This window comes from Ascidiella aspersa, chromosome 8 (genome assembly GCF_963924565.1).
Source record: "Ascidiella aspersa chromosome 8, kaAscAspe10.2, whole genome shotgun sequence".
Lineage (NCBI taxonomy): Eukaryota > Metazoa > Chordata > Ascidiacea > Phlebobranchia > Ascidiidae > Ascidiella > Ascidiella aspersa.
In genome coordinates, this window is record NC_139454.1 from 2,983,158 (window position 1) to 2,996,730 (window position 13,573).

The 13,573-nt window shown below is 34.0% G+C and overlaps 1 protein-coding gene across 1 annotated transcript; it reads right to left on the reverse strand.

Moving 5' to 3' along the window:
* Positions 1 to 241: 241 nt before the first annotated feature.
* Positions 242 to 7,009, reverse strand: LOC146135166 (neuronal membrane glycoprotein M6-a-like). The gene is made up of 7 exons (XM_083395396.1): positions 6,926 to 7,009; positions 6,314 to 6,503; positions 5,524 to 5,683; positions 4,959 to 5,106; positions 4,395 to 4,471; positions 4,031 to 4,096; positions 242 to 1,103 (listed from the first exon to the last, which is right to left on the reverse strand). The coding sequence occupies exons 1-7, from the start codon at positions 6,927 to 6,929 to the stop codon at positions 948 to 950; spliced, it is 801 nt and encodes a 266-aa protein (XP_083251522.1). The 5' UTR covers positions 6,930 to 7,009; the 3' UTR covers positions 242 to 947.
* Positions 7,010 to 13,573: the final 6,564 nt, after the last annotated feature.

The following is a 13,573-nucleotide window of genomic DNA, read 5'->3' on the forward strand; positions in this document are numbered from 1 at the left end:
TAAGAAAACCATTGTTCTCTCTTGATGGCCAAAAACCATGTTCAGGTCGCTTTTGTTCCACTGGCATATTTAGTCAGGCACAACCAAAACCAACAGAGATGGTGATTTTCCTTTCAAGTATGTGGGAGAAACTCTATGGAGGAGCCCTGGGGCTATTTTAATGACACAGTTGGAATATGAGGTCATTGAGTTTGGTTTTGAAAAATAAATATCACTCATTGATTGAACAGTTCAGGAACTTCTGGGCTGTTTTTTGCCATTGTCATGTATTTAACTGGTGTGTAAAGTACAAAACAATGATTTCGTTAATCCTAGGTGTAATAATTCTGATTTGAAAAAGAAAAAATTATATGAAAAAAATGAAATTTTAAACAACCTTTGAGCACATGTGTTGTTTGGCTTATGTTAGATTTACTAATGTTCATGTAATTTATATGCATAATATAAAAAAATACAAGATATGACAGTTCCAGATTCTATTACCACAAAACAAGGGATCTGTATCACATTTAAATGATTACTACCTTGTCGATTGACCAATATACCACAAAAATCCTGTACCACATTTAACGGGCATAATATATATGAGACAAATAAAATTAAAATTGAACATTTAAACGAAACTGGCAACAGCAAAACAACATCAACCAAGAAAAAAAGTTAAAATCGTCGAAAAATGTAGTACCATAAACATATTCTTAAAACAAACCTCCTAAAAACTCTAAAAATCCAATATGGTGCAGCCTTTCTGACAATAAAAAGCACACAAGAAAAAAATAAGCAACGGCATAAAATAAAGAGCAGGAAAAATGCCCCTCAATGAAAACACCCACATTGGGCCCAGGCCAGCATGATAAAAAGCTTAAAGGGAAAAAGTACAAGAAAACAAAAAAAACGAACTTGGCTACAACCTTAGATCCAGCGATGGTGGATACCGGTTCACTGGATCAGTACTTGTAGGTGAGACGTTCGTTAGATCTTGCCGTGTTGATGATGTCGTTTAATTCCATTTCTTCGCGGTACTTGACGTCCTCGTAGACGGCCAGGCGACGTGCCATCTTGATGTAGGCGTAATTGGCCGACAAGCACATCAGGAATTGTTTCTGCAGGAAAACAAGAAATTTAAGCCTAAACAAAGTGAAGTCGGGTGGATGGTGATGATATATTTTTCTTTAAATGAACGGTGCCAATATATTTTGGTTGAAAATGAATCTTCTGGGTCACCACACAATTTTATTCAAAAAAATCAAAATAGATACAAAGACTTTTTATAGGTTTTATGTCAAATGACTTGGGTTGAAATTACGTGTTTTTAATAACATTTTATTATAAAATTATGTTATTTATCTCAATATTTGCACATAAAACAATTTGATTACTACATAAAGCTTTTTGTTGTAAGTTTTAGTTGAGGTATTGCTCTTATTCGGACAAGTTTACCAATTTTAATGGTTTATTGTTGTTTTTTTTATCAGTAATTTGACTTGTTGTTGACTTTCTTGAATTACTTAGCATTTTTTTAATATAATTCTAAAACAAACAGCATAAATGCCATGGTGAAAAGAATAACCAATACGTCGATAAAAATTGGTTATGCAACAGCACTTTCTAACAAGTAACTTAAGTTTGACGTATCTTAAAACGTTAATCATAATATCACGTTGGACATATATTAAAAATATATATATCAAACGTATATTAAAAAACATTTGAAACAACATACAGTAGGTTTTTTCAACAACTTTTCAATATTCAAACCAAAGCTGATTGAAACATAAGATGGAAAGTTTGTGTGAACATTTTAAGCAAGTTATCATGAAAAAATATTCTTCTACACAAACAAAAGATATGTTTAAAATATTCGCACAGCTAATTACTTTGCGACTCGGCTGGTATTTCTTTTATGCTTAAATCTGATTCTTTATTTGGGCATAAGGCGGCCTTCTTAAATAATGCCCCAGGGCAATCTCATTTTGTCTTAAACGACCATCGGCCACATATTGAAAGTAGAAGGTGAAATTTTAAACAATTTGAAATAGGATAGCTTGGAAGAAAAATTGGTTCGCTAATCTCAATATGCAATTATGATATTACAATGCAAAATAGATGAAACTCAATGTTTGTATTGGATGCTGGCTTTTCTATGACCCTAGAAAAGTCATTAAAAAATGACACAATCAAAAGTTAACAAGACTCTCAATCTGTGATCAATAATTGCAAGCTCTTAGTCAATGGTTTTCCTTGATGGTTAAAAATCTCCAGGGAGCCACAATGACACCAATGCCATACAGTCAGTCACGGCTGAAAATACTTGAAGGTGAAGACTTATTGTAACGTAACCCACAGGGAGATAACTCAACTAACAAATACTAATAAAGATATGCATGCAATGCATGTTGTGGTTGCCTATACCCTTTGTTCATTTAAAATTGGCATCCTGGTTTGAATAACCTCATTTGGTAACCACAAAGAGTCTATGGATATGATAAACTTTATTTTTTTGCCTTTTTTTTGCATGTCTACTCATTACATTGATCAGTTCATTCTTATTAGTTCTCCCTTGCAAGTTGCACGACTCACCGACATGGTCAATAGCCCTTTTTTAGCAGACGTCAAAAACATATATAATAGCTATTTTTATTGTTTTTTATTCCTATCATTTCTCCCTTTAAATAATGTGTCTTACCTTAGTAACCCTCTTTTAGTAGACACAAAGATACTATATATGGATAAATACTTCAAATTGATGGGGATAGGTCAATTTACAAACATTAGAAGTTCTACAAATATATATATATATGTGTATGTGGCGTTTGTTCGTTTGATAATTTTGGCTTTATAAACTTTGCCCTTTTTTACTACTTTTAATAAATTGAATTGACTTATTATCTATTATATCCCTCCTAGGCCTGGCAAATTTCAACTCTTCTCTAGAATGAACCTTCTTTGATAAACACAAATATATAAATACTGGATACAGCCATTATAGCCATTTTATATACATGCCTTGAAAATTGTTTGTAAAATTTATTACCAAGCCTAGTAATTGATATTTTTCAATCTTCATATGCATGGCATCATAAGTGTGAATTAACTATTATGCATATTTATGCGGTCCTGTGAAAACATGTAGGAGAGAAACAAATTCATTAACCATTCTTGCAGCAACTACATGTATGTGTTACTTTGACAAACACTTGTCCCTTTAGCAAAGCCCAAAGTTCAATGGTTACCTTGTCAATTTATACCTGGTATGCCCTTAGCTAATAGATAAGCACCATTGAGGTCAGGTGTGTTTAAATAATGTGGTATACAAAACAAACAATATTATGCTTTAAATATCAGTTAAGTTATTTATATATTCTTAAGGCAGGAGACCAACATCGAAGTCCTCATACAAGTTTAGAAATTCAGTTAACATGTTGAGTATATAAACTGTTGCTACCAGGCATGGTAATATAAATTAAAAACAGCTTCTCTGGTGATTGTAATTGTTATATAAATCAAAAACAGCTCCTCTGGTAATTGTAATTGTTATATAAAGTCGGTGAAAAATCAATATTCAGGAAAAATGTAATATTTGGTCATAAAAGTTATGAGACCACTATTTGCAGGGCCTCATTTTCTGTCAAACAATTAGGATTGCAATTGAAAAGGGCAGTTTTGCATGGCTAATAAAAAATGCATGTTTTCTCAGGCATTCTTCATAACATTGTTCAAACAGTTAAAAAAAAATAGTCGGTAAAAATCAATATTCAAGGAAAAAATGTGATATTTGGTTATAGAAGTCATGGGATCATTATTTGCAGGGCTTTATTTACTGATGAACAATTAGGATTGCAATTGAAAGGGGCAGTTTGCATGGCTCGCGTAGCTCTAAACAAATAAATTATTCATTGTGATGGTAATTGAGCATGACTTTGTATCATAAATGGCGTGCATAGAAATAGAGTTGACAAATTTGGGTTGTTCAGCCAATTTACAAAATGGCAAGCTAAACTTTTGAATTATGAAAGTGCGAATCCCTTACCATACTTAAGGCAGCCACCGTAGCTCCGACAAATGCAGAGATGTACATCTGATAAGTCAGATCATACTGGAAAACAAATTGTAATGATTTACCTACACATTGTATACTTTAAGCAAAAAACTCATTATATATTTTCTCAGGATAGGACTTAAAAACAGATAAACGTAAATTTTGGATTTGTATATGCCAATAAATAAAGTACAGTAAAAACGTAACAAGCATGTAAAGTATACATATATCTCAATTGGTTGATACAAAATGTCACTCAAAAAAATCTTAGTTAAACAAAACAACTGTTTTAGTAAAAACAAAACAACTGTTTTATGCTAAATATGACGGTCAGTTAAAGCTGTAAATGTCTTACCTTTGGGTCAGTGCACACTGCTTTCAGAGCTTCTCCACAAAGTTGACCAGCCCCAGCATCATTGGGTGCGACTAAGCCTACAGAAAAATATATATGTTACAAGAAATAGTGAATGGCAATTTCTTGTTAACTCACTGCAAACATGGTTGCAAGTTTAAATACAAGGCCTATTAAAACTTTAAAACTATATTAATGTTTAACAAAAAAGAAAAAAAAGTGTTTGCCATTTTCTTGTTGAAACACTTAAGGAAAACTAACAGTAATATTTATAGTTTAAATAAAATTACAAGGAAACTATTAAAACTATTACAAGTTTCAACTAAAAAGGAAAAATAATGTTTGTCTTTTTCTTGTCAAAATAGTTAAAAATAAAACCAATGATAATATTTAAAGTTTTTTACAAGCGATCTATTAAACATAGTTACAGAATTTTATCAATATTTAAGCAAAAAATGCCTTTTTTTTGGTTGAAACTTGAAAATATCCTTTTTAACCAGCTTAATTCTCAAGTCTGTGCTTAGTAGCAACAGTTAATATATTCTTAAGTCTAGTTTTCAAGCCTACCTATTTGTACAAAGTCGACACACACACTGCCAAAATCGACCACTGCTGCGCACTGTGATTGTGAAACGATGAAAATGTACAAGGGTAGGGCAGCACCGCACATCAGCAGAAGCCAACCAGCCGTGGTGAGGTAGGAAATAAATGTGCACTGAAATAAAAAATAAATAAAACACACTGCTAAAATTCCTATAATATTGCAGGGTTTTAGAGTTGTCCGATAACTTCCTAACTTATTATTCATGGTTGCTAGTTGCACACAGTTTTATGAAACACATTGAAGACTTTGAGGACAATCTTTGAGAGGACAAGTAGCTTATAAAGACATAAAACAGAACTGGTTGGCACTCATTTTAATATAATTCAAATGCAAAACACTATAAATGGCACGGTTAACACAATAAATAATAGTTAAAAAACATGAGGATTTCCATCAAAAGATATCCAAGGTCTTTTTAATAAACATTTTTAATACACAATCAATCAAAAGACACTTAAAGAAAGATTAAAAGAATGTGGAAACCAAGGTATTGCAAGAAATTAAACATATTTTAAATAAACCACTCACAAAAACGCCGATGCAAATGCCGCAACTGGAAGTAATGCATCCGTCCTCATAATCGCTCTTCACTGCCCTCGTTGCAAATAATCCGAATATGAAAAGCAGTAGAGTTAATCCGAACATGTAAGCGGCGATTCCGTATGTGGAGTATTTTATGGCGAGAAGACTGCATGAAACAACAATATTGTAGACGCTAATCAACGTAACATGTTTGTCGACATTAATACCAGGGCTGCACAGTCAGACTCCAGTAAGACCACATAAAACTACCAGTTTTACGAGTCCGACATGCGCACTACCAAAAATTTAAAATTGATATGGCCGCCAACCGTAAAGGCGGAATAGCAAATGTAGAATATTTACAACCGTGTACTGTGGGTGGATAAGTAATATGACAACACCATAAATGGATTGCTGAATAGCCATTGTATTTAGTCACCTAAATTGGTGGAATACAGACTGTGGAGTCAGAGCCGGATACGGCCTCTAGTTATTTTTAAAGGACTCCTCAGCCCTGATTGCAATATGAACTTCTTTGCAAAATGAATTTAATTGGGCCTAAAGCATCTGGAACTTGAAAACAACTTTAAGCATTTAAATATATAACACTAACAGTTGCGGTTGTGTCATAAAATGCTCTATATTCTTCTTAATGAAACTTTATATTGTGTCCTGGTTGTTACAGTTTTAAAAAAAAATAAAACCAAACACACTTTACTAAAACAACTTTTGTCTATTTTGCTTTTACCAGATTTTTTTTCAATTAATTCAAAACTGTCTCATTAAAACCACTCACAGTTCGTCTGACGATGTCGTACTCCAATTAAAAGCGGTTATATTTGCGGCGTCTAAAAGGTCGAAGGTGTGAGTAATCGCTTCGTGGCCGGTTCCACAAAATAGAGCGGTGCCGGCCCAACACATGACCGTCGCAATTAGAGAGGCCCAAGGAACCAGACTGAGACATCGTAAACATCCACCAAAACAACCTTAAACAGAGATAAAATAAAAAATGTACAAGTTAATAAGATAGTTGCTAAGTTGTGCTGGTCTACAATTCTAAAATGTTTTTTTTCCACCGTAACGAAAAATACATTATATATTTGGGTTAGGATACAGGTTTGCGTTTTGGTGGTTGAAGTATTATTGTATTTAGTCTACCAGTTTGCAATTTCAATATCGACGACTGGTTTTGTTAATGTACCTTTGCTAGCGTTTGATACAAAAAAGTGGCAGGATTCTAAACCACCTCCATTTAAGTGCTAAATCATAAATTAGTAAACACACACACAATATTTTAAACTGTTAAATAAAACATTTAAGTCAGTTTTTATTTCATTTTTTAATATAATGTTATCAATAATTTTCACCAAAAAGACTAATTTTGGTTTATATGAAAAATATAACTTACCCATTTTTCAGCGCTTTTCAGTATGACACAATTTACTGATTTTAGGGTACACCTATATTAAAGAAATAAATGCGTGTTTAAAAATTATTTAGTAAAACCTAGAGCACTTTATTCCAAAAATTCGAATTTCCGTAGAGTAGACCTTAGAAATCCAAATTGGTTTCACGTTAAAATACCAAAAAATTAAAGACGGGTTTTTGTCAAAAGGTATATTTTGACACGACAGAGATTATATTGATTAAATTAGAATCAAATTCGGAACTCGACTCTTCAAATCAATTCAGTCGAAAGCATTTAAAAGTTCAAATCAATACATGTATTCTAGTCGTAAATATTACACATACACTACACTACGACCTGAACAGACAATTAAACGTCTGAGTGAACTCTGAACACTTGTAAACAAACGCTCCTTCAGAAAGAAAAAATGCAAATACCTTTCGATCCCATGAGCGCAACGGGCGTCGCTTGTAGTACTTCTCTCAAGAGTTTTTCAACACAAATATAAAGTTTCAGGTAAAATCGTTCGCATTGCACTTAATGTTTTTAACTTTTAATGCCAATAACCTTATTTTATTCCGGGCATTCTACGACATCACACCTACTGAAATTTAAACGATGGCGACTTTCACATAGGGTAAATCTCTCGCTTTAAAAAAAATGAATTAAACGATGAGGATCTACTTAACATCTTAAATTTACCTAAAAAATATTTAAACAGTTTAATTCACTTCAGGTCGTTTGCCTAAATAGTTCAAGTTATTCGTTTAAAATGCCTAAAAGAGGCATTTTATTACAGAGAATACAGTATACAAAAAGTATTACAGAAAATACAGTAAAGAAAAAAGTCATTTCAAAACAGAGACTTAAGTAAACTTGCCACTACAAGACTGGGACCTCCGTAGATCCCTGTGAATTCGTGGTATAGGTTTAGGGGCCTGAATGAGTTTTGGTTGATGATTTGCTGGCGTGAGCCACAACACTAACAGCAGTAGAGCGCACCGCTCTGACAATTGGATGTGTTTGACACAAACAGTGCTAAACTCACAACAGACAAACATAAAGCGGACTAAACTTGTACAAACCAGTTAGAATCCATATGAACTTAATTTTAACCAATTATTTGCATGCAGATTACACGGCAAAAATAGTCTGTATAAACAAGCACGTCGTCCTATAGGTTCATTTAATGTGTTTGTTATGGAATAAAGTGCGACCAGTGTTAACAGGAACATAAACGGGACAGAGAGAAACAAAATTAAAGCTAGGCTACTAAAAACGACAAGAAATTTTTGATTTAGATGAAAAGATGTTCAGAATATTGTCAAGTTTAAAGCTGGTTAGAAACGATTAGACCTTTAAAAGATATGTGTTTAGGCTACAACTATTGGCATCACAAAACGCACAGATGCTCAGCGATATTAAACTGTTGTAAATATTTAATTGTAATTAACCAACAGACCGCGGCCAATCCGCAGTTTTGTAATGACTTAAGTTAATTACTTTACTTAAGTGCACTTAAGTCACTCGTTTTAAGTAACTTAATTTGACTTAAGTCTTTTGGACAAATGACTTGGGTTGATTGGAGGGTTTTCGTTAAGTATTTTTTTTATTTTTTGGGGCCGAAACGAATTAGAATATCATGTCGATCATTTTAGTTTATATGATTTCTGGTTTTACGCGATATTGCCATTAGTCTTAGGGCGTTTTTAGGGTCAATATTTCATCTGTGCTTTGAGATAGATTTTTTGATATATTTTGGATTTAAGTTAAAATTTTAGTTTATACTAATTCGGTAAATTTAATTCTAATATAACATTTCGAAAAAACAAGCAAAATTTATATCTTAATGAAAGAAATAAAAACTTTAATTTATAATTCTTCTATAATTTAGTCAATTTGTAGTTCTTCTATATTTAGTCCTTCTGTAATTTAAGTTCTAAGTGTCCGAGCCATTGTTATCAGAGATACCAACACAAGTTGCCCATCATGCATTTAGCTCCACTCTTCATTCTGTATTTCACCATCGGTCAAGTTAGCTCCCACGATTGGGGCGAATTAAACGACTTCAAATATTACGTCGATTCCAGCGCTCTCATGAACCACTTAAAAGCAACAGATGTCTGTTCTGAGATGAATGGAACGTTGGCCAAAGTTGATTCGTTGGAAATCCAGCGATTTCTGGAAAGACTGTTAGGTTTGTAGATTTATTTTGTTTTAGGTGCGCGAGCAATAGCCAGCAGTGTTGTAAACAAGTCATTGTAAAAAAAGTCCAGGTCAAGTTTTGAATAAATAACAAGTTAGTCCCAGTACAAGTCATCAGTTGCGCAAGTCAAGTCCTAAAAACGCAACATATAGCAAGCAATTTGTTTTATGTGCAATAATTTGTATAAATAGCTCAAAGAATGGTAGCGAATTGCGGGTAATTCAATAAAAAATCAACTTCTATTTGAATCCCAGTTAAATTTTTATTTTTTATAGAATCCGGTAATTCTAATTCTAACCTAATTTGGAAAAAACTATAATGCTCTAATTTGTTTCTGATTTACTTCGGAAAAAAGTGAAATGACCGAATTTCAGTTCCAATCTAATTTTACAAAACTTTAAATAAATCTAGTCGTAAAAAATCCAATTTGTTTCACAGTTCCCTGGAAATTTTACCACGTTGGTTTGACTCTCAACCAAGCAAGTAAAACTTTCCAATGGCCGGATGGTACAGAGGCAGGATTTCTTCAATGGAGTTCCAAAGCAACTGATGGTGCTTATTGGGATGAAGGCTGTGTGATGATTAGATTGGAGGAGCCCAACAACTGGCAATGGTTCCACGCCAACTGTACGGTAGATCGGGCGGAATACATCTGCCAGAAACGCTTAGGTGCGAAAACACTGTAGCACCCTTTTTTAGCTTTATGGTCGGACAAAAGTTGTTTTTTAATCTTTTAAATCGCTATAATTTTTTTGATGCTGCCCGCATGTTGTATTCAATTTATTACTGTTGTCAACCGCTTAACGCTGGCGACAGTTCTAATCCTAACTGTCGTGTGAACAATTTGTAATGAGTTGAAGTGTGCCGATTGTTGAATCGAGGTTGTATCCACCTTGATGCACTTATGACGTACTCTTTAGTTTTGTCGGTAAACTTTCGGCGCAAACGAACATAAAACTAGTGTAGGCAAGTCTTTTAGAAATACTTTAAGTCAAGTCATGTGCAATGGGCAGAAAAGTTTTTTTTTTAACTTTTATTGTGAAATTACCTTAGGTCAAGTCATATTGAAATACCTTAAGTCAATATATTTTCAAATAACTTACATCAGGACATTTTATTACGCCAACTGCAAATAAATATTTTATAGCGGACAAATCGTACAAATTACAAAACTATACTTTTAACGCAAACGTAATGTAACTATTTTTTGCCAAGAATGCATCGAAAAGGGTTTACTTTCTTGCGCGGATAAAGGGGATCCACAAATGATCCTAGCTGGGGTCATTTTCGGCATCGCCTTATTTATTCTTCTCGGGGCTTTCGTCATTCGAAAAATGTAAGTTATTATGCTTAAGTCGTGGTTTCCAATCTTTAGCCACAAATCTCTTTAAAACAATTTTCAGGCTTGGTGATTCTATATTTTTTATTCTTTGTAAATGACCGTATTTGTCAAATTCTAAATAAGGTAATCAGGTGGCACTATATGAAAACAAATTACATTGAATTCTCGACAAGCTTTCGCACAACCTTGCTTCATCAGGCAAAGAAGGCTAAAAAGGCTCAATATATACTTTGACCGGTTGTGCGAAGCTTGTCAAGACTTTAATTTGATATAGTGCCACCAGATTACCTTATATTTTTAACGCAGCATTGTAATCCAAAAAAATTGTTTTTATTCCGGGAACAATATTCGAAACATTTTTTTATTTTGTTAGATGGAACATTATGAAGTGGCATTAAAAAAAAAACAGTTTGGTGCTTTTGTAAATTGATGAATTTTATTGCAGGAAATGTCAAGAAATGGCAAGTTGTCCGGATGATGATGACCAAGGTGGATTAACTTATCATGAGTACATAAATGTTTTGCATAGTGCTGTGGACTTTGCGTATATTTTTATCCCGTAAATTTTATTGCTTGTTGGTTTCCAGCATGATTTTAGTGTTAGTGCTTGCCTTGAGTAAAATTTCTTGTGAAAAATGTAAGTAAACTTAATGTTTGATTCAGAGTTCTATTCGGTTGTGCGAAAAATCGTTTTTTCAGAAAGAAATCCAAGTGCTTCGACACTACTTTCTTCTGCCTGGGCTTTGATATTCTTAGTACGTCTTCCTATAACCTCCAACCATTATGCTCCATAAAATGTTATTTCCTAATGTTATGTTCTTTCCCGAAATATTGAAAGGTAAAGGTCATGAAAAATCTGTTTGGATTTAGTGTTTCATTGTGACAATAAATCAAACGACGAAATGCGACACGATTTCAAATACGTTTCTCACCAACTTTGCAAAAACGCATTGAAACAATAAACGTCAAACGTGAGAGCGACTACTGTAAAATGTTTCACGCGTTGGTGTGTGTGACGTCATAATGATGCTATGCTGTTTTATTCTAGTAATTTGGATAGGCAAAATCAGTGCTGCGGGGTCGGGCTTGGGACTCAAGTAAGACCACTTAAAACTACCCGAGTCCCGAGTCCGACATGCGCATGCGCAGTATCAAATTTTAAAACTGGTATGGCCGCCAACTGTAAATTGCAAAGGTGGAATAGCATATGGTGGATATTTTTTCAACCACAAGTTGAGGATGGATGACTTATATGACACTCTTATGAAGGGATTTTATAGTTGAATATATATTTTTTGTAATATAATCTACCGGGAATAAGACAGGAATTTTGTTTGAAGTGTCACCGCCTTCCCTACTAGAGTTAGTTTATGGGCCTGTAGCCTGAGCTCACATATTTACCTTGTGATCTAATCCCCATAGATATATTGGGCAATCAGGTTACACACTTCTGACACACTTCTGATAATAGGATACAAACACGAGTATTCTATTAATTTTTGATATTCTTCGTTGGTAAATGATCTGATTCTAGAAGAAGCCTAATAATCACACGGCCGTAAGTTCGTCAGTTGAGACACCAAACCTAAATTTACGGATTTGTAACATACCGACCTACCCATACAATTGCTATACAACTGCACGACGCACATATTGACCTTCAGTAAACGTACGAACGACATTACAGCAGTATTTTATTCTGCCAACATGTCTGCTATGTTTGTAAAACTAAAACACAAATGTCGTGGGCATAACATATCTTTTAATGACGTAAGCAAGTATACGGAAGCACGGCCAAGTTAACGTGCACATGCGGAGAAATAAGTTTAGCCCTCACTCAACTACCATTGAGCGACCACGTCTAGAATAACAGTAAAATACGCCCAACTGGTAAATGGTGTACAACGAGAAAAGCTTACAAAGCAGGAAAGATGTGACATTTTAAAGAAGAAGGCAAAAAATGAACTTTACAGCAAAACGTGTGATTGCATTAGTAGACGATGCATTTTACGTCTATAGGTACCCAATGACAAGGCACGTTCAAGACTTTTGCCATTTAGTGGCGGCACAAGACAACTCTTAAAAGCGGCGAAAAAAGTTTAATTTTTCTGAAATGAAAGAGAATGGGGATAGGATACGTCACATGTTGGCCATTTCGGAGAGGCATTTTTGCTGAATAGGGCGGAAATTTGAACTGACAACCTTAGCTCAAAAGTGAATATATTAGCTGAAGTATTAAAATTTTTACACATGTCAAACAGAGCGCTTGGAATTGAGTTCCAAGCCCATGACCGATTACCTTTTTTGATTTTAAGTTTAAAACTAAGAGAAAAGGGCGCACTCTCCAGAAAAACATGCCCAAGGCGTTTAAATGGACCTTTTGGCTGCTATTTCTATCTGTCAAAAAGCAAAACGATTCGCACAAGAACTCGGACGACCAAGTTCGTTTACCTTGAAAATCAGTATACGACTAAAAAATGGAGAACATAACACTGATGCAAACAAGGATAAGTGTAAGGATTATCGCCAAGTGGACACATATGCTGGATGCTTATATTTCATGCCAGAAAAGCGAGAAATCAATGGGACATAAAATCTAGACGCCCCAAGTCCGTAAATCATGACTAGTAAAGTGGATAGTTCTTTACTAAACATACTTTTATGGCAAGGGGCCTTGAAATCAAATGGAAAATGATGTATTTTGGCGTACAGCGACTAACACAGGGGTTCCTAAAGTTGTTTTACTGCGGACCCTAATTTACTTTTTGCTTCGCGTGGACCACGGTCATAAATTGACGTCAAAATACAAATAAATGGAAAACAAGATATTTAAACGATTTAATTTTATCTTTTTTACTTTTTTAAGCATATGTATGACGTCATTTGGTATCGGATCGCGATATTTTTTGTATCGGGTATCGGTATCAGATTTAAACGGACATCCCTAATATCTGCACATGTTTATCTACAGACATCTGATGAATTCGGTCCGAAAAATGTATAAGTGAAACGGAGTCGAAGTACATTCAATGATAAAACGTTTTATTTTTACTTATTTTTAAATGATTACTCCCTAAATATGCACGAACATTTCAATTAG

What these genes read in the sequence shown, in the direction of transcription:
- LOC146135166 (XM_083395396.1), bottom strand. An exon ending in CAGTGTGCACTGACCCAAAG is followed by an intron (nt 4,097 to 4,394) that starts GTAAGACATTTA and finishes TTTGTTTTCCAG; the next exon opens with TATGATCTGACTTATCAGAT. An exon ending in CGGTGGCTGCCTTAAGTATG is followed by an intron (nt 1,104 to 4,030) that starts GTAAGGGATTCG and finishes GTTTTCCTGCAG; the next exon opens with AAACAATTCCTGATGTGCTT.